The following is a 21,768-nucleotide window of genomic DNA, read 5'->3' as shown; positions in this document are numbered from 1 at the left end:
ATTTTGGGTTTTTTTTTTGGTTTTAAATTTCTTTTGAAAAAACACACGGAATAAAAAATCAGGCCATTTTTGGAATAAATTTTTGAAAAAAGGGTTTTTTGTCCACTTTTTATGTCCACTCGGCAAGTTTGGGCGAAAAAAACAACAGTAGGTTGGGGGGAAAAAACTCAAAGGGGCGTTTCGGCAATGGATTAAAGTCCCCTCTCCCAATTTCTTGCTAAGTCCATTTAAAATAAGATAATTTGGGAAAAGACAACGGGCAGAGGTTAACTTTTTGCTGGCCACTGCCCCCGCTTGGGATCGATATATGCCCAACCAGCCCTTCTCTGTTTTCCTGAGACAAGGGAAAAAGGTCTGGTAAATCAAGGGTGGAGGGTTTGTTCAGACCAAATGTTACCCCAAAAACTTAAGACTTTTTCTTCCCTCGAACCGGCATTGGATTCAGCCTCCATTCTCCCTTCCCGGGATTCACGGTCATACCAACCCGCAAATTACCCGCGGACACCGCGACACTTCGGACCTACTGAGTTTTATTGGATCGAACAATTCCAGGGGCTTTGGTGGCTGGGGACTTTAAAAGGAAAACCTAAAAAGTCTCAACTTTAAGCACTTAGGTGCACCAAGGAAAAACTTGGACCACTGTACCCTTAAGAGGCTGGTGTCCCTTGTTCAAACGAATGCCCCTTTTTTTGCTTGAGCCCCCCAAAAGATAAAGGGATGACACTGGGTGGTCACCTAGAGGCTGAGCTACAGGGCGTCTGGTGTCGTCCCCGGGAATACCAATCCATTCCATGGGTCCAGTTTTTGAAGCTGAGTCAAACAGGGACACCTTTCCCCCTAAAGTTGGGGTTTTTAACCAAAACCCGGGGGGGTTAAGATCCACCTAAGCTGTAAAGGCCGTTTTTGTGCCTTAATCCTTTGATCCGAACTGGCGTACCAGGGTCTATGGATGAAGGGGGGCTAAGGGGCCAAGAGGAGGTCCGAGACAGAGTAAATCACAGATGGACAGCCGAACCAGGGTAGGACTACGGACTATCAAATCCGGCAGACCCCGCTGGTAGTCGGGCGCCCCCTAGGGGAATAATTTTTTTCTTTGGGGCACAAAAACACGCTACCGACTAACAAAAACCCCTTTTGGGGCTATTTCCCGGGGTGCCCCCTTCTTGACCACCCGTGGGGAGGGTTGGAGGGGAACCCAAAACCGGGTGAGGCTACTGGGGAGACTAAAAACCTGGAAACGGAGGTTAACAATATTCAACCCCCGGCACCGGGGCCCCGCCTCTTCAAAGCCCAAAGTCCCTGGAAAAGAATGTTTAGCAGATAATCCCCGCCCGGGCCCCCTCCCCTCTGGTCTGAAATGCTGAGGGCTGTGGACACATTGCCCCCTCCTTCCTCCTGGACCCGCTGCAGTTTGCTTACCCCCCCAAACAACCAGGTGTGTGCCCCGGGACTAAACTCTCCTCGGGCCCCAGAGGGGGCATTGAGACTGCTTTTCATTATTTAAGTTCAGCTTTAAACACCAAGCCCCCCAACCCCCAAGCGAGACGGGACTAACACCCCCTGTGTGTTGGACCCGGACTTCCGCCCCGGGCCCGGTGGTCGGGTGGGCAAACCTAAATCCCCTCCCCCGAACAAGGTCCCCCAGGGGCGTCCTCAGCCCCTACTGTCTCCCTGTACAAATGACTTGGGCCATTCGCTCCAAACCACAAAGTTTATGACACGTGGGGGGGGCCTGACCCACAAGGCAAAAGGCCTCCCGGGGGAAGTTGTGTCGTCATTTGGGCCAGGACAACAGCCTATCAGAATGCACCAAAACTAAGGGAGCTAGGGACAAGGGTCAACAAAGGGGGCCTACCACTGGGGATTACGGGAACTGTGGGGGGGGTGGCGGTAAAAATCCGGGATCCACATCCCCGAGGATCTGACTGGACAAACCAGAAGGTGAGAAAGGCAAGGAGCGCCCACCACCCGGCAGCTAGGAAAATTTAAAGTTTCCCAGAGGACCTTAGTCCCATCTAGCGGACGCCTAAAAACTCAAGCCGGTTTGGCAACTGCTCCGCTCAACAAACTTGCGGAGGTGGTTCCTGGGTTTTGGAACACACTCCCACCCTGAGGACTTGTACACCAGGAGGTGCAGCCAGAGCCGGGGCGGGACTAAAGGGACCTCACCACCCCAAACAACAATTTTCACTCTGCGGTCGGCCGCCTCCGAGTCACGCTGCAAGAACAGAGAGATAAACGGGTTTTCCCTCAGGCCATAGGATGTGAACTCCGCCTCCCAGGACCCCCATGACCCACACAACTGCCCCTTTTGGGCACACACACCCCACACACAACTTATGTAAAATTGTGTTTTTTTTTGTAAATAGTTGATTTGGCCGCACATTCCTGCTGACATTGCCCTTTCTTTCCTGCCACCCGGTGGTAGTGCAAAAAACTCAACCCCTTTCCTTAACCTTTAGTTCCCCTCTTTTCCCCCCTCTTTTTCTCCTAAAATTTCCCTTCCGGCGCTTTAACCCTTCTCCCTTTTGGGTTTTTTTGGGTTTCCTTTAAATTTCTTGGCCAAAAAACCAGAAATTTTCTCCCTTCCAAAACCTCTATTTTTCCCCCACTTTTTCTTTCCCCCTCCCCTTTTTCATTTTCTTAAACTTTCCTTTTTCCACTTCCCAATCTCCCTTCCCCGCTTTAAAAACGTTTTCCACCTCCCTTTTTTTTTTTCCCGTCTTCAACCTTCTCCTTCCTGTGCTACGCTCAACCTTTCCTTTCCCCTGGAAAAGTCTAAAATTCTTTCCCTGGCTTTGCCCCCCCATCTTTCCGGTTCCCAAAGTTTTTAACCTTTCCCCCTGTTTCCTCCCCCAACCCCCTTCCGTCCCCCTTTTTTTTCCCCCTTTCCCCTTTCCCTTGGTTTACTGCCTACCCCCCCTTGCCCCCCCCCTTCCCTTTCCTGGCCCACCCCCAACCCCCTTCCTTTTTTTTTTTTAAATTTTTTGTTTTCTTTTGCTTTCAACCTTTCTCCTTTTTTTTTCAAATCCCCTTGGTTATGTTTAAAAAACCCCTTTTTTTCAATTTTTTTTAACCCCCTTTGGCTATTCCAAACCCCTTTCCTTGCCTCGTCTTTTAACCCTCCTTCCTGGTTCCCTTAACCCCCTTCCCTTTGGCCGGCCAAACCCTTTCCTTCCGTTTTAAAGTTTTCCCAACCTTTTCTTTTTCCGGGGTTTTCGTTTCAAACCTTCTCCTCCTGGGTTTTTGTTTTCCCAAATTTCCTTTGTCCCGGGGCTTTTTCCTTTTTCCTGGGTTTCTCTTTTTTAACTTTCCCCTTTTTTTAAAATTTTAATCTTTCCTGGGTCCTAACCTTTCCCCTATTTACTCCAAAATCAACCCCTTTTTTTTCACGGTTTTTACCTCTTTTGGGACGAAACCCCCCCGGGGGAAAAACCTGAAAAATTAATTTTTTCCCTACCTTTTTCATTTCCTGGCAAAGTTTTAATTTTTCCCTGGAAAAAAAAGTTTCTAATCCCTTTGGCATTTTTTAAAATTCCCCTTTTGGTTTATTTTTAATTTTTGGGGTTTATTCCTTTAAAAATTTTTCTTTTCCTAAAAAACCTTTCCTTTTTTTTCCCTAACCCTCTTTTTTTCCCTTTTAAAATTTTTTGTTTTACTTCTTTTAAAAAATCTCTTTAAAATTTTTTTCCCGTTAAAAAATAAAAACCGCAAACTTTCGAAGGTTTTCCCCAAAAAGATTTTAAACTCTGAAAACAAAACTTTCTGGGAAAAAGGTACTATTTGGAACCCTTGAAAAAAATGCCCCTTTTACCAAAAGAAGGGGGGACTAAAACAGACACATATTAGTGGGTCATAAAAACTTTTCCCTAATGGTCTTCCCCCCCTTTTCTTCTTAATCCAGGGTGGGAAAACAGGCCCGGGTTCTAAAAAATTACGGGGGGGGGGCCTTTCTGTTTACTGGGTTTGGTTGTTTTTAAAATTTAAAAAGGGGCAGTTACAAACAGGGGAAAAGGGGAGCCTTTAACCAAAAACAAAACCCCAATTGCCTCCTTTTTTTCCCCTAATCCCCGGTTGTCCACCCCAAATGACCCCTTTTTTATCTGAAAGAGGGAAAATTCCCAAACGAAAATTTGTTATTTTTTTCCAAAATTTAAAAAAACCTTTAAAAGGGGGGAAAAACCAAAAGGAATTCAAGGGGGTTTTCATCAACTGAACCTTATAAAAAAACCTTATCCCTTTATAAGGGCCTTCACCAAACAAAATTATAAAGAGGAAAAACCTTCATCCATAAACCTTCATGGTTTCAAAAAACCTTCATCCAAAAATTCATAACTAACCTTATCAGGGGGAATTAAAACAGAAACCTTTATCCCTATTAAAAAGGGGCCTTCACCAAAAACCTTCATAAAATGTTTCAAAAAGCCTTTCTCCCGGCCCATTAAAGGGGAACCTTCTAAAAAAAACCTTCCCCCAACAAAAGGGAACCTTAAAACAGAGGAACCTTTAAAAAACCTTATCCAAGGGCCCCTTCTCCCTGGACCTTTCACCCCGGGAAAATTCATCCCTAAGGCCTTCACCCTGGGGACCTTCATAAAGGGAATTACAACAAAATTACAACGGGAGGTTTTGGTAAAGAGCCTTCCCAAGACCCATCCAACAGGCCTTTTTTAACCAAGGCCTTATCCAGGGGCCTTTTTCCCATGTTCTAACAAAACCTTCATCACAAGGAGCCTTCACCCAAAAATTCACCCAACAGAGGACCTTCATCCAACAGGGGAAACCTTCATCCAACTAGGAACCTTCATAAGGAGGCCTTCACCCAACTAGAACCTTCATCCCTGGGAAAAATTCACCCAACGAAGCCTTCATCCCGGGGAAACCTTCACCCAACGGGGCCTTCACCACAGGGATCTAACAGGCCTTCACCCAAACAGAACCTTCATCCAAAGGGAACCCACCAAGAACCTTCACCCAACTAGGGGCCTTCACCCGGGGGACCTTCATCCAGAGAACCTTCACCCAAACAAGGCCTTCATCCCAGGGGGCCTTCACCCAACAGGGGAACCTTCACCCCAAAGGAACCTTCACCCAAAAGGGAGAGGAAAACCCTTCTACAGAACCTTTTTTGGACCTTTTAAATAAGGAACTTTAACGCGGCTTATTTTTTTTAAACAGAATCACCCAAATAAAAGAGTTTAAAGAAGGATTAAAACCAACTGGGGACCTTATAAAATTCTAAATAAGAATTTATTTTAAAACCTTCTCAAAAGGGGGCCCAAAGGGCCTTTTGGGTTTGGGGGTTTATCTTTATGAGGGAAAAAGAAAACCTTTTAACAGTTAATCAACAGAATTTTTACCAACGAGTTTAAATCATAAAAACTTTTTAAAGAACCTTTTAAATGAAATTCACCCAGAATCAAACAGAATCATCAAATCAAATAAAATCAAACAGAAAGGGTTTTTTCCAAAGGGGTTTTTACAAACCCCAGAATTTAAGGTGCAACATTTGGACATGACAAACAAACAAAAAAAAGGGGAAAAGACAAAAATAATGGGGGTGTTTGGGGGGTGTGTTTGTTAAAGTGCATGTTAAAGGGGCGTGTGGGAAGGAAGAAGGGAGGGGGGAGGAGGTGGGGGGAAAGGGGGAGGAGGAGGAAGGAAGGGCGGGAAGAAGGAGGAGAGGGAAGGGGGAAGAAGAGGTGGTAGTCCGGGGGGTGACAGTCAGTCAGCCCGGGGTCCATTATGAGCCCGACCGCCGCGGAAAAAGCTTTGTTGTGGCGGGTGGCTTGTCATGATGGCCCGCAGCCTCCTCCCGGGGGAGGGACTCGAACAGGGAGTGTCCAGGGTGGGAGGGTGGCGACAATCTTTCTGGCCCTTCAGTGACCGGGAAGTGAACAGGACCTGGAGGAAGGCAGATTGCACCGATAACCCTCTCGGCCGGCGGATGATGCTCTGCAGCCTGCGCTTGTCTTTGGCTGTGGCTGCAGGGTGCCGGGCGGTGATGGAGGAGCAGATGATGGACTAAACGATGGCCTTTAAATTGTACCATCATTTTCCCCTGGCAGGTTGAATTTCCTCAGCTGCCTCAGGGAGAACATCCTCTGCTGGGCCTTCTTGGAGCTGGACCCGATGTTCAGCCCCCCTTGAGGTCCTGGGGATGATGGACCCCGGGAAAGCGGGGACTCCACAGCGTCGCGAGTCACACAGGATGGGGGGGCGGGTGGGGCTGCATTCCTCCTGAAACCCACAACCATCTCCACTGTCTTCAGGCGTTGAGCTCCAGGTTGTTCTGGCTGCACCAGGTCACCAGGTGGTCAGTCTCCCACCTGTGGCGGTCTCGTCCCCAGAGATGAGTCAATGGGGGTGGTGTCATCCGAACTTTAGGAGCTTGCGGACTGGTGACTGGAGGTGCAGCTGTTGGTGTACAGGGGGAACAGCAGAGGGAGAACACAGCCTTGGGGGGAAACCCCTGCTGGTGGTCCGGGAGCCTGAGCGTGTTTCCCCAGCCTCACGTGCTGCTTCCGGTCGGTCAGGAAGTCTGTGATCCACGGGCAGGTGGAGGCGGGGCGTGCAGCTGGGGACTTGTCCTGCAGCAGGGCGGGATGATTGATTGAAGGCAGAGCTGAAGTCCACAAACAGGATCCTGGCGTGGTTCCTGGGGGTCCCGATGCTGGAGGATGTAGTGAAGGGCCATGTTGACTGCATCGTCTGCAGACCTGTTGGCTCTGTGGCGAACTGCAGGGGGGCCCGGAGTGGGTCGGTGATGGTCTTGAGGTGTGACAGGACCAAGCGTTCAAAAGGGCTTCATGACCACAGAGGTCAGGCGAGGGGCCCGTAGTCATTGAGTCCTGTGATCTTGGGTTTTGGGGCGGGGATGATGGTGGAGGCCTTGAAGCAGGCTGGAACGTGGCATGTCTCCAGGGGGGTGTTGAAGATGTCGGTGAACACGGGGACAGCTGGTCAGCACAGTGCTTCAGGGTGGAGGGAGGCGGGTCCCGGGGCCCCCTGCTGCGGGGTTCTGCTTTTAAACAGCCTGTTGCCTCTCCAGGATGGGGCGTCGCTGAGTTGATGGAGGGGGCTCCCGAGGTGTGAGCCCCTGATGGGCTGGGGAGGGGGGGCTGATGGTCTGTGGCTTGTTTGGGGCTGTGGGGATTGTCTCAGGACTGCTCCATTGTCTTTCAAAGCGGCAGTAGAACTCATTTAGCTCGTCTGCCAGAAGCACATTGTTCATGGAGTGGGGTGATTTGGGCTTGTAGTTGGTGATCTGCCTGAGCCCTCTCCAGACAGAAGCAGAGTCGTTTTCTGAGAGCTGCTGTTGCAGTTTCTCAGAGTACAGTCGTTTAGCATCTCTCACCGCCTTGCTAAAATTTGGACTCTGTGTACAGGTCCTTTCCCCACTCCTGAATGCCTGGTCCTTCTGCAGTCTTAGCTTCCTGAGCTCCGCTGTGAACCAGGGTTTGTCGTTGTTATAACTCACCCTGGAGCTGGATGGAATACAGCTGTCCTCACAGAAGCTGATGTAAAATTACAGCCTCTGTGTACTCATCCAGGCTGTTGGTAGCAGTCCTGAAGACATCCCAGTCAGTACAGTCCAACACCCCTAGATCCTCCAGAGCCTCACTGGTCCACTTCTTGAACTTCCTCACCACAGGTTTGCAGAGCTTTAGTCTCTGCCTGTATGAGGGGAAACAGATGAACCATGCGTGGTCAGAGTTTCCCAGTGCAGCTCGAGGGGCGTGATAGGCCCTGCTGATTGTTGTGTAGCAGTGGTCCAGAATGCTCTTCTCTGGTAGGGCATTTAATTAACTGTCTATATTTAGGAGTTCGTGGCTGAGGTTTCCTTTGTTAAAATCCCCGTACAATAACTAAAGAGTCCGGGAAGGTCCGCTCCCCACCCGTATCTGTTCGGGGAGGGGTGTGCCTCGTTCACGTTCCCCGCGGGCATGTAAACTCCGGCCAGGATGAATGAAGCGAACTCACGTGGGAGTAGAAGGGTTTGCAGTGAATGATAAAGATTCCAGGTCCGGCGAACAGTGCTGTAGAATCACCGTTACGTCGTTGCACCAGCCGTTGTTGAGGTAAAAACAGATTCCTCCAGGAGAGCTCCCTGCCCCGGGCCGCCGGAACAGCTGGGCCAGCGAGCTGGGCGCAGAGTTTTTCGAGCCACTAAGCCATGATTCCGTGAACACAGAACGGAGGATGAGGAGAAGTTTTGTCTCTCCCCCCCAGCAGCTGGAGTTCGTCCCGTTTGTTGCACAGTGGGGACGGGAAAAAAGAATGTCTATTTTTTTAATAAATTTTATTTAATACCTTTAAATAAATAGTCTTTTAAATAAATATATATAAATATAAAAAAATATATAATTTAATAAATTTATTATTATAAATATTTTTATAAATATATAAATTTTAAAATAAAGCATAAATTTTAAAAACATTTAAATAAAAAAGGGTTTTTAAATAAAAGACTGTTGTCTATTGGGGGAAAACGGCCCTTAAAAAAAAGTAACTCAAAGTGTTTTCCTAAGAAAACCGTCTCATAAAAAAAGTATTTCTCTATGTTCTCGAAAAAAGAGAGGTTATAAAAAGTCAGAACCTTAGAGCTTTGCCTTGGACTCATGTCGTTTAAACCCTTAAAATAGACGCCTATGAGTGACCCTTGGGGGTGCTTTTTAAACCCGTCTCTTTAACATGATCCTTAAAAAAAAGTCAAAAAAAAGCTATGACCCTTAAAATTTTTAATTATAAAAATAGCCCCCTCTTAAAAAGGCTTTCTCTTTTCTCTCATAAATGCTCTGACCCTTAAATGTCTCTCTTAAAAAACCCCCTTTTGGTTGTTTGTAGCTTTTGATTTAAAACTCCTTTTCTTTTGAAAAAGAAAACCCTAAATAAACCAGCGGGCTCAAAGGGCCGGTGATTTAAAAAATAATTAAAAGGAAAAACCGGGAAAAAAAGAACAAAAGGACAGTCCTTTAATTTTTAAATTTTTATTAAAAAACCGAAAAAGTAAAGATGCTGGTCTTAAAAAACAGCCCAAAAAGGAATTGTTATCTTTTAAAAAATGGCTGTTTAAATTAATCAGGGGTTTCCCCCCACCCAAGAGAGGGCCCCCTGGTCCCCAACCCCTCCTTCCTCCGGGGCTCTACCGCCCCGTCTTTTTTCCCGGGGTTTAAGGGGGTTTTGGGGAGGGAACTCGGGGTTTAAAAGGGCCTCCCTGGGGATAAACCTGATTCCCGGGGACCCCCCAGACCCTGGGGGTTGGTTAAAGGGAAAAAACTCTAAGGGGGGCGGGTCGGTTTAAAAAGGGTTTTTAAAAAGGACCTGAAGAAGGGTCCGGGCCAAGATTTTTTTCCTGAGGGGAAAATCCTCGTAAACTGTTTTGTTTTTAGAACCCAAAAAAAAAAATTTTTTAAAAAAAACCCAAAATAATCCCCTGGGGGAAACCCCCTTGGGTTTAAATTTTTGGGTTTCAAACCAGAGGAAAAAGAGAAAGTTTTAATTTAAAGTTTTTGGCTTTGGCCTTTTCCCGACCCCCAAAAAAGGGTTTTTTAAAAGGAATAAACCAAAAACTCGGTGTCCTTTTCCCCCAACCGCAAAAATAAAAAAAAAAAAACCGTTCCTTTTACTGGGGAACTTTTTTTGGGGTTGGGGGAAAAAATGGGAAAAAAGATTAAGCCTGGGAAAAGGCTCTGGGGGCCTAGAGGACCGAAAGGGAAGGGGCCCTTTTGGGGGGGTTTTCTGGGCCGGGAAGATCGAAACTGAAAGGGTGGGGCTTGGGGGAACCGGAAAAATTAAAAAATTGGGGAGAGGACTCTGGGAGAGGACTCTGGGAGAGGACTCTGGGAGAGGACTCTGGGAGAGGACTCTGGGAGAGGACTCCAGGAGGACTCTGGGAGAGGACTCTGGGAGAGGACTCCAGGAGGACTCTGGACCCCTCTAGATGCTGTCCATGGCCTTGAACTCGCTCAGCGCCTGCACCGGGTTGACCTGCTTCTTCAGAGACGACCTCTTGACCTTGTTGCCCTGCCCGTCGTCCTGCTTCTCGCGCTTCACCAGCGGCTTCTTCTCGGGCGCCTTCATCCTCCAGGAGATGGCGGGCATGTTCAGGGCCTCCATGTTCTTGTTCTTCTGGTGCCCAGTGCGGAGCCCGTACAGGGCTGTATGACGGTGGACACCACGGTGTTCATCAGGTTCTTGGCGGCCTGGATGAGGGACATGGCGCTGTCCAGCTGAGGAGAGAGGGGGCGGGGCCAGAGTAAGACGGGTATTCCTCATTTACATATACGGAGGAAGTTGAAGGCTAGAGTAAGACGGGTATTCCTCATTTACATATACGGAGGAAGGGGGCGGGGCTAGAGTAAGACAGGTATTCCTCATTTACATATACGGAGGAAGGGGGCGGGGCGAGAGTAAGACAGGTATTCCTCATTTACATATACGGGAGAAGGGGGCGGGGCCAGAGTAAGACGGGTATTCCTCATTTACATATACGGGAGAAGGGGGCGGGGCCAGAGGAAGACAGATATTCCTTATTTACATATCCGGGAGAAGGGGCGGGCCATATGAAGATGGTTATTCCTCATTTACATATACGGGAGAAGGGGGCGGGGCCAGCGTAAAACAGATTTTCCTCATTTACATATCTGGGAGAAGGGGCGGGGCCATATGAAGATGGTTATTCCTCATTTACATATACGGGAGAAGGGGCGGGGCCAGAGTAAGACGGGTATTCCTCATTTACATATACGGGAGAAGGGGGCGGGGCCAGAGGAAGACATATATTCCTTATTTACATATCCGGGAGAAGGGGCGGGGCCATATAAAGATGGTTATTCCTCATTTACATATACGGGAGAAGGGGGCGGGGCCAGAGTAAGACGGTTATTTCTCATTTAAATATACGACAGGATCCACAACGCTTTATTCTGGTGTGAGGATGTGAGGATGAATAGATGACGGATGGATGTGAGGATGGATGGATGACGGATGAATAGATGACGGATGGATGTGAGGATGAATAGATGACGGATGGATGTGAGGATGGATGGATGACGGATGAATAGATGACGGATGGATGACGGATGAATAGATGACGGATGGATGTGAGGATGAATAGATGACGGATGGATGTGAGGATGGATGTGAGGATGGATGTGAGGATGAATAGATGACGGATGGATGTGAGGATGGATGTGAGGATGGATGTGAGGATGAATAGATGACGGATGGATGTGAGGACATTTGAGACGACAGCAAGAGGTCAAACTCATTGAACATTTGACCGTCTGCAGAACCAAGAGGAACCATGACGTCTGTGTAATTCCTCTGTGGTGAACTAGAGCGTTAACGGTTCTGTAAACACAAAGATTTTACTTCTGTTATCAGCTTATTATTAAATATAAGCCGCTGATTACACGGCAAAGAACGAATAATTAACTAATCACAGCAAAGTGCTCTTGTTCATTCGTTTACTCCCGTGTACGTCTTCGTTTTAATGACTTTAAACCTGCATCTGTATTAAATATCACATTTAAACTGCTCCGCTCCTTAGATCAGGGGGTCAAACTCATGTTCACTGTGGGTCACATGGCCGCCCTCTTAAAGGGCCGGAACCACTTTATAAACTCCTCGAACATATTGTTAAATAACTCTTTGCATTTGATTGTTTTTTTGAGTGTAGAAATATTGTACATAAGAATATGTCTCTAATATTAAAGCATACATCCATTTAATCCTAACCTTCAAAATAAAAGCACGGCATATTTTTCTTCAAGGTGATCGTGTGTCTTTAAAGCCGTCGGGGGCCACAGACAGCGGGGCGGCGGGCCGGATTCGGCCCCGCGGGCCTCGTGTTTGACCCCTGAGGTGCTTATGAGTGGAACTCACCCCGGACACGACCATCTCTCCTCCCAGGTTCTGCACCTCGGCCTTGACCTTGCTGCAGATGTTCAGCTGGTGGCAGTACAGGGCGATGCGCTGCAGGTAGGCCAGCAGGTCCTGCTTGCAGGTGGAGTCGGGGCACTGCGGGCGAGAGAGGAGAGAGAGGCGTCGGTTAGTCAGAGAGGCGGCTCCGTCCGTCGGCTGCTGGAACCGCGCGTGAATATTTATGAGCCGATCTCACACTTCATCACGGCGAGCTGGCGGCGGCGTCACGGGCGAGGGACACGCCCACATTAGGGCCGCCGCGGCGAACCGACGCCCACGCGCCTCGGAGACCGAGAACTCATTCTCACAGGTTAAGTCACACGGAATAACAACGAGGGAAACACGGCCGCCACTCAGAGGCAGGCGGTGGTGTTCAGACACAAAGCAAACGGCAGAGGAGGAAAGTGTTCAAGAGGAAGTGCAGAGAGGGATGAGAGGAAGTGAGGTCGTGTGAGGGATGAGAGGAAGTGAGAGGAAGTGAGGTTGTGAGAGGAAGTGAGGAAGTGGTAAACACCGTGACCCTCCAGAGGAAACAGAGGATGAGAGGAAGCTTCCGATGTGGCAGAGGGATCAAAACAACGAATAGAAGCTTCACAACAAGGAAGTACAAGAGAGGAACAGGAAGAGAGGAAGAGAGGAACAGGAAGAGAGGAACAGGAAGAGAGGAAGAGGAAGCCGGGGACAGGAAACGACATCCATCAAGAAAAACAACAAATGATGATCAGAATCAAAGATCCAAGAACTATTATTTCATCTCTTGATGAACCTTCCAACACTTCAGCTCTCCTGGCGAGACGAGCCTCACGCCATGATGTCACAGCTCAGTGATGATGTCACAGCTCAGTGATGATGTCACAGCTCAGTGATGTCACAGCTCAGTGATGATGTCACAGCTCTCGTCAAGAGAGATGACATCACCTGACGGCTCCGAAGCGTCAGCAGAGAGACCGACACACTGAGCTACCTTCACCTGAGAGGCACGGTGTGTGTGTGTCAGTGTGTCAGTGTGTGTGTGTCAGTGTGTGTGTGTGTGTGTGTGTGTCAGTGTGTGTGTCAGTGTGTGTGTGTGTGTCCTTTGGCAGCCGTTCATTCTGAGCGGTGTGAAGCTGAACGTGATGCAACAGCTGCCAATATTTTAATTGATGGATTCTCTGCAGGAAGCAGTTGTGGAGGTCAGGGCTGACGAGCGTGTGTGAGCGCGTGTGTGAGTGTGTGTGTGTGCGTGAATGAGTGTGTGTGAGTGTGTGAGCGTGTGTGTGTGTGTGTGTGAGTGTGTGAGCGTGTGTGTGTGTGTGAATGAGTGTGTGAGCGTGTGTGTGTGTGTGAATGAGTGTGTGTGAGTGTGTGAGCGTGTGTGTGTGCGTGTGCGAGTGCGTGTGTGGCTAGCTGCGTGATGCATGCACACCCTGCATCAGAGGGCTGAGGGGCTGTGAGAACATGTAGAAACACAAGCACCGCTCCTCAAGGAACCCTCGTCTTCATCCCGCTCTTCATCGGAGCGCCACATCAATCATCCTGATTAATAGAGGGGCGCTAAGTGGAGAGGAATGAAGAGTTGACATCCCATTAAAGAAAAGGTGTGTAAGAGGAGCTGCAGGCGCCGAGAGGCGAGAGAAGAGGAGAGAATAAAGGGAAAGAAGAAGAGAATAAAAGTAGATGATGAAGAGGAGGAGGAAGAGGAGAGCCGGAGGGGAAACGGGACGCAGGAGTAAATAAAGGGGAGAAATCCAACTGGGGAAACGGGACATGGGAGTATTCAACTGTGTGTGTCTGTGTGTCTCTGTGTGTGTGTGTGTGTGTGTGTGTGTGTCTGTGTGTGAGTCTGTCTGTGTGTGAGTCTGTGTGTGTGTGTCTGTGTGTGTGTCTGTGTGTGTGTCTGTGTGTGTGTGTGTGTGCATGCTAATGAGGGCTCAGCAGTGTGAAAGCGTCCCTTGTGCTCGGCTGCTGTGACGAGTGAAGACAGGAGGAGCCACAGAGAAAATAGAAACAGTTCAAATAGAGACGCTGTGATCCACGAGGAGGAAGAAGAGTAGAGACCTGGTTCACTAACCAGGAGGAAGAAGAGTAGAGACCTGGTTCACTAACCAGGAGGAAGAAGAGTAGAGACCTGGTCCACTAACCAGGAGGAAGAAGAGTAGAGACCTGGTCCACTAACCAGGAGGAAGAAGAGTAGAGACCTGGTCCACTAACCAGGAGGAAGAAGAGTAGAGACCTGGTTCACTAACCAGGAGGAAGAAGAGTAGAGACCTGGTTCACTAACCAGGAGGAAGAAGAGTAGAGACCTGGTCCACTAACCAGGAGGAAGAAGAGTAGAGACCTGGTCCACTAACCAGGAGGAAGAAGAGTAGAGACCTGGTTCACTAACCAGGAGGAAGAAGAGTAGAGACCTGGTTCACTAACCAGGAGGAAGAAGAGTAGAGACCTGGTTCACTAACCAGGAGGAAGAGAGAGAGACCTGGTTCACTAACCAGGAGGAAGAAGTAGAGACCTGGTTCACTAACCAGGAGGAAGAAGAGAGAGACCTGGTCCACTAACCAGGAGGAAGAAGAGTAGAGACCTGGTTCACTAACCAGGAGGAAGAAGAGTAGAGACCTGGTTCACTAACCAGGAGGAAGAAGAGTAGAGACCTGGTTCACTAACCAGGAGGAAGAAGAGTAGAGACCTGGTTCACTAACCAGGAGGAAGAAGAGTAGAGACCTGGTTCACTAACCAGGAGGAAGAAGAGTAGAGACCTGGTCCACTAACCAGGAGGAAGAAGAGTAGAGACCTGGTCCACTAACCAGGAGGAAGAAGAGTAGAGACCTGGTCCACTAACCAGGAGGAAGAAGAGTAGAGACCTGGTTCCACTTCTTCTCTCATGGCCCCATCCTGAGTTAAGGAGCAGCGGGCTGGGGGTTCAGTGCCTTGCTCAAGGGCACTTCAACATGACCTCGGGTGCCGGGGCTCCTCCCCAGGAGACGCAGACATTTAAACTATGAAACACAAACGTCTCCGCTGAGAAACGGGACTGAAGGATTGTTCGTGGTCACGGACCACAGAGACGATGCGTTCAGGCTCCGTGCATAATGGAATGATGCGTTCAGGCTCCGTGCATAATGGATGATACGTTCAAATGTTGGTGAGAAACTTTAATGAATCCAGTTGTTTGGATATATATATATATAAAGACAGCAGAGACACACGCAGCCTGTGGCGGGGCATTCAGACCATCACAGACTATAAACCCACGCCACAGAACTGCGACAGCAACATCTCTCTGCTAAACAACCTCAACAGCTTCTTTGCCCGGTTTGAAGCACAGAACAGCACTCGTCCACACAAGACTCCGCCCCCTCCCCACGATCAGGTTCTGTGCCTGTCTGCTGCCAGCGTGAAGAGGACTCTCTCGTCCATCAACACCCACAAGGCAACAGGTCCAGACCACATCCCTGGTCGTGTGCTGAAGGACTGCGCAGAGGAGCTTAAGGACGTCTTCACGGATGTCTTTAATACTTCTCTGAGACAAGCTGTTGTTCCATCATGCTTCAAGGTAACCACCATCATACCTGTGCCAAAGAAATCCACTCCGTCCTGCTTCAACGACTATCGTCCAGTGGCACTGACCCCATAATCATGAAGTGCTTTGAACGACTAGTCATGTCACATATCAAATCCATTCTCCTCCCCACTCTGGACCCTTTCCAGTTTGCATACCGGGCCAAACGGTCCACGGAGGATGCAATCTGCTCTGCTCTCCACCCAGCCCTCACCCACCTGGACAAAAAGACTCCTATGTAAGAATGCTGTTCATAGACTTTAGCTCAGCATTCAACACAATCATCCCACAACAACTAATCTGCAAACTTGACCAGCTGGGGCTCAACACCTCGCTGTGTAACTGGCTGCTGGACTTCCTGAGTGAGAGGCCACAAGCAGTACGTGTTGGCAACAACACCTCGAGCAGCATCACACTCAGCACAGGGGCCCCTCAGGGCCGTGTGCTCAGTCCCCTGCTCTTCACCTTGCTGACTCACGACTGCAAAACCAGCTACAGCACCAATCACATGGTCAAGTTTGCAGACGACACAACATTGATAGGTCTCATCACCAAGGATGACGAGACCCTCTACAGGAGGGAGGTCAACCTTCTGACCACGTGGTGCAGAGCCAACAACCTCCTGCTCAACAACAGCAAGACCAAAGAGATCGTTGTTGACTTCCGGAAAGGCCACACCCATCACCCACCACTGACCATCAACGGTGCGGACATTGAGCAGGTCAGCAGCACCAAATTCCTGGGGGTGGAAATCAGTGAGGACCTCTTGTGGACAACCAACACTACATCGCTGGCAAAGAAAGCACAGAGGCGCCTCTACTTCCTCCGGAAACTGAGGAAAGCAGGGAGCCCCCATCCATCATGTGCACCCTCTACGCGGCACCATCGAGAGCATCCTGACCAACTGCATCACTGTGTGGGGCGGAAGCTGCACAGACCACAGCAGGAACGCCCTGCAGCGCATAGTGAAGGCAGCTGGAAGGATCATGGGTGCCTCACTCCCCCCCCTCCCATCCCTGCAGGACATATACAACACCCGCCTCACCCGCAAAGCGACCTCGATTGTGAGTGACCCCTGCCACCCCTCACACGGTCTCTTCAGCCTCCTGCCCTCTGGGAGGAGGTACCGGAGCCTCCGGGCTCACACCGCCAGGCTGTCCAACAGCTTCATCCACCAGGCTGTCAGGAAGCTGAACTCTCTCCCCATCCTCCCACTCCGTCCTCTTTCAGACTCACATGTCTGAATGCTGCTAGCACAATTTATGTTGTCTATATGTTTACATGTTTTTTACTATTTTTGCACTTTATGTTGTCTATGCACTTTATGTTGTCTATATGTTCACATGTTTTTTACTATTTTTGCACTCTATGTTGTCTATATGTTGCACAATTCACTTTATGTTGGACAGAAGAGAAACGCAATTTCGATCTTCTGTATGTTTGCACATATGGAAAATTGACAAATAAAACTGACTGACTTTGATAAGCATATATATATAAATAAATAAATCTAAATACATATATATATAAATAAATATATGTTGATACATATATGTTTATATATACATAAATAAATATGTATATACATATATATATCAAATATATCTACCTATATATATATAAATAAATAAATACATATAGATAAATATTAGAGATGATTTATGAGCGGTTTCCAGAACCTCTAAGCAGCTACAAATAAATCAATACGACGACACGCTGCTCCTTAATAACTAAGAACGAGTCAATGCAGAGCAGAATTCCCACACGGGAGCTCAGTTTGTCGTTTCCCTGAAGACGACCGCCACGATCAGCAGATCCCTCACGGGCCCGTTTGTTATGCGCAATATGTTTATTAATCTTCATACCTCCATTAAAACTAGTGGCACGATTTGTCTTGAGCTATAAAAATACAATGTTTCATCTGTATATCATTTAAAATGTGTTTTTATGTCTATAACTACAAAGTAAAACATTTAGAATGTTTGATGGAACTTCAGAGCGGAGAAAATATTTTTGGGGACGAAGGGAAATAAAAAGATACTTGAAGACGAGAAAAAGATCCGAGTCATCATATATAAAAATAAAAAAATCTATATATATATATATGCACAAAAAATATATATAAAGATATTTATTTATATATAAATATATATATAAATACATATACACACAAATATAAATACACACATAAATATATATTTATTTATATATATATATATATAAATATATATACACTCATACATCATTATATTCCATCTGTCGCGCCACTAATTGCTCCTCAGCCACGAGACCCATTGTTGGACTCTGCCCTCCTGCTGTGTGGCAGGTTTGGACATCGCTGTGGGAGGCAGAGCAGCCAGAGCGGCGCAGGAGGCTTCTTAGGACTCGTCTCAGGACTCTGGCTTCCTTTCCAAAGAAGCGGTGAGTCACCATCGTTCAAGAGGCTCCAGCTGTGGCGGTAGAACGTCAGCTTCTGGCGTCCTTGCCTTCTCCACGGAGAGAAACACAGAAGTGACTCATGGAAAGTCGGATGAAAAGGGAACCGGATCCGTCGTTCAATGTTCCGATTGTTCTGCCCACGCTGCTTCACCTCCACAGCGTGCGCAGGTTAAAAAAAACACCGCCGACTCGACGAGGAGTCCACCGTGCCGAGGTCCACGATGGAAATGAGGACCGGGAAGGTCAGGAGCATCATTGCTGATGCCGAGCAGCTGCAGCGCTGCGACCTTTCTGCTGCGCCCACAGGACACGACCGTTCTGATATTTACTGACATTCGGACGCCGCCGAGGCCAGCAGCCGGTCGGGGGGGCGGCGGTGGAGACGTGGAGGGATTTACTGATGCGTTGGTTTAGTCACTTCCTGTCTCCAAACCAAAGACTCTCCTCGTATCCAAGGGAGGCGACTTCGTCCTCGAGACGTTGGCCTGGTTAGCGATGAGGAAAAAGGAGACGGATAACCCTCAAAATGAGCCAGCAGCCCATCCCCACGAGGATCGCCTCGACCCCGAGCTGAGGAAGGACCTTCAGGACCCGATGCCACGGGGAGCCGCCATCTGCCGTCACGCGTCAAACGGCCACCGGGGTCTGCAGGTCTCCTGTTGGTGTGCTGCCACATAGTGAGACTGAAGGAGCAGTGGTGTGCTGCTACATAGTGAGACTGAAGGAGCAGGAGACAGGAGGTCGTTCTGCTGCTTCAGGAGAGGAAGACGAGGCGATGACCACGCGCTGCGGTCCGGGATGACTGAGGCCTCGACGCCGCTAGGTTCAGTCTGATTCTGTTACCGCTGACAGCGAAATATAAACGCTCCACCGTCTCCGGGTATCAATCACGACCCGTTACCGGCAGGCTGACGGGGAGCAGCTCCCCGCTCTGCAGAGACGCTGCTCCTCGTTTGCGTGGGGCAGATTCAATCACGCTGGCATTTGGGAATGCTAATGTGACAGCGAGGCCGTCTGGGGCCGCGCCAACGAGACTTTGGGGGAACCGCGGGGACCAATTAAAAGCCTCGCCTCCATCTTTAATGCTCGCGCTGCACCTGTCAGTCAGTCGGGCGTCGCGCCGTCGAACTCGTTAGCTCGACTGGGAACACGACGCTACGGGAAACGTTTACCCACTAATGTGACATTCACACTTTAATTGGGCCGGACCGGTTCCTCAGTCGGAGGCTCCGAGAACTAAATAACTGATGGGAAAGTAACGTGGAGCGCCGACTCCCCCGGAGGGGCCACCGGAGGGCCCCAAGGGGATCGGTGGAGTCCCCCAAGGGGACCAGCCGCATCTCCCAATGGGGTCAACGGCGTCCCCCAGAGGGTCCAGAGCGTCCCCCAGAGGGGTCAACGGCGTCCCCCAGAGGGTCCCTCAGAGGGTCCAGCAGCAGCAGGATTTATGGGCGAAGACATTTGCATTATAAATCAGAATCAGAATCAGAATCAGGTTTATTGCCAAAGAATGTTTTCACAAACAAACGAGGAACTTTTTTTGGCGGAAGGTGCAAGAGTCGCGCACCAAGACACCGAGGCGCCGTCCGCGGCGCCATCTAGGAAAGGGTGGATGAAAGATGACAGCATAACATGAGGGAAGAGAGGCGAGAAAAAGAAAAAGCCACCCCCCGACTATGCCCCTAGAGGGGTACAGTGTGGGAGCAGGAGAAACAAAAACACCATTGCACATAAGCACATACATCTTAGACATGACTTGCACGAGTAGGAAGGGGAGGAGGTAATCCAAAGACTGGGCGATAGCCCGTCATTGGGGCAGAAGGTAACCAGCACCGACAAGCAGCCAGCCGGTCCTTCGCCGTCACGGCGCGGACGAGACCCGTCCTGTCTTACTGGGGGCAAAGCAGGCGGCGTGGGATGGGGGTAGTGAGTGCTTTTTCAGTGTGATGGTTGTGTGTGTAAGTGGCCTGATGTATCGTCCTCCCCCAGTCCACAACAGACAAAGTTCTCAGTCCACAAGATGGTCGTTGCCATGGAGATGGCCTTGAAGGGTCCTGGGGAGAAAACAACCACAGGTGTCTGTGGATAGGGGGAAGGGAATGAGAGAGTCTCGCTTCAGTGATCTTCGGGGGAGTTGTTGTTCCAGTCACGGCCTTGGCCAAGGCCCGTCCTGGTAGAGGGGGCCGAAAGCAGATAAGATTGGGATTGTTTGGTCTTCCAGTAGCTGCAATTCAATTTTGCGCACCCACTATTCCTCCACTTTCCTCCCGTTTGCCAATAGGATTTCAAATCGATCCAATTTCATTTGCAGAGCCGTCAGCTTCTCCACGATGTTGTCATTCTGACGGTTTAATGCCAAAGTCTGAGTGCCAACAACTCTGCCCAACGCGTCAATCATGTCGGGCAGCCTTAGGGGGCTTTTAACGGCTGTCACCGTTTCCTTAATTTTCCGATAAGCCAGGGCAGCGCCAAATCCAAACAGCAGAAATCCTGTAATCCAAGTTCCGAATAGGTAGATGTCTTCTACGTCCTCCACGGAAAGGGCTGCCAGGCACACGACACGTCCATCGTGTAACCAGCTGCAACGTCCCGGCAGGACAGGCAGGTTCCCCCGAACCCGAGCTTCTCGTCGAGAAGATGGTGTCAATTGCGTTTAAGGACCAGTTGATTACGTCCATGGTTTTTAGTTCGAAGAGCGATGCGGAGAGAGTCTCTCCAGTATAGAGACAGACAAGACATGACGAGAGAAGCCAAGCAGGGAGGGGAAGGTCATGGGGAGGAGAGGGAGAGAAAAATGCGACCGCCTTCGTCGAGAGCCAAATCACAATTACATTCCGTTATTTGTTTACCAGCTCGCTCCACTGGCATTATCATGAGGAGGAGGAGGTTCATAAATTCTTAATAAACTGCAGTGCTTTGTACAGCGCTGACCTACATCCTGACGCTCGCTTCTTCAAACTTCGACGAGGCTCCGTGACACCGGAGAGCACGATGCACACTCTGGAGAACACACGCTGGAGAACACGCTGGAGAGCACACGCGTGTGGAGGCTGCTGTGGGTCTGCCGCTGTGTTTGAGACCCTCACCGGCCTCGGTGATGAGCTAAGGAGCCGCCGCACGGCGCTCCTCTGAGGACTCGGACCGACGCGCCTCTCGCTGGCCTCTCCTGTTTGTTAGCGCTGCTGCGTAAATAAATACACTTTAAGAAAACTGCCACCTGGCAATTACAGCGCGAATTAAAAAGGCAAAGCAGTCTTAGTGGATTCATCTCCCACGAGGGATGCTCCTCACTCCCTGCATCCTTTCCTCACTCCATCCCTGGGAGTCGTGGTGATACGAGCATCGCCCGCGCCGCTGAGGGGAGAGGCCGGAGGGGTCCTCACCCCGGGCCAACAGCCACAGCTCTTCACACACACACACACACACACACACACACACACACACACACACACACACACACACACACACACACACACACACACACACACACACACACACACACACACACACACACACACACACACACACACACACACACACACACACACACACACACACACACACACAGTCTGTGATGGACGTGTTGCATCAGAGGTCAGGGGTCACTTCAACACATCAGACAAGCGGCGCTCCTGGAGGGAAACGATCTCCCTGAGAGAGACGAGACGCTCTGGACGCCGGGTTCGTATTTGTGGATCTACTTCCAGCTGCCGCGGTGCGTCTCGTTTAGGAGAGAACCCGCAACGACACAATCCAGAAATAAATTACGAACCGCCGCCGCGCGGATATTTATTGCGCTAAAGAGATTTAAAGCGACGAGTTAACGGCAGAACCCACGCAGGCCGAGCCGGGGCGCCGAGCCGCGG

General features: G+C 49.4%; 1 protein-coding gene across 1 annotated transcript in view; it reads right to left on the bottom strand.

Annotated features, from left to right (window-relative positions):
• Window positions 1–9,810: 9,810 nt before the first annotated feature.
• The window catches only part of ctnna1 (catenin (cadherin-associated protein), alpha 1), a 63,181-nt gene continuing 51,223 nt past the window's right edge, over window positions 9,811–21,768 (bottom strand). The window contains 3 exon segments of the mRNA XM_056438772.1: window positions 9,811–10,164; window positions 10,167–10,232; window positions 11,890–12,024. Coding sequence (XP_056294747.1) covers window positions 9,940–10,164; window positions 10,167–10,232; window positions 11,890–12,024 — 426 coding nt within the window. The 3' untranslated portion in view covers window positions 9,811–9,939.

The sequence above is a fragment of the Pseudoliparis swirei genome, chromosome 19, assembly GCF_029220125.1.
Source record: "Pseudoliparis swirei isolate HS2019 ecotype Mariana Trench chromosome 19, NWPU_hadal_v1, whole genome shotgun sequence".
NCBI classification, from domain to species: Eukaryota; Metazoa; Chordata; class Actinopteri; order Perciformes; family Liparidae; genus Pseudoliparis; species Pseudoliparis swirei.
The sequence above is the reverse complement of the archived record's forward strand: the minus strand, read 5'-3'. Positions and strand labels throughout refer to the sequence as shown.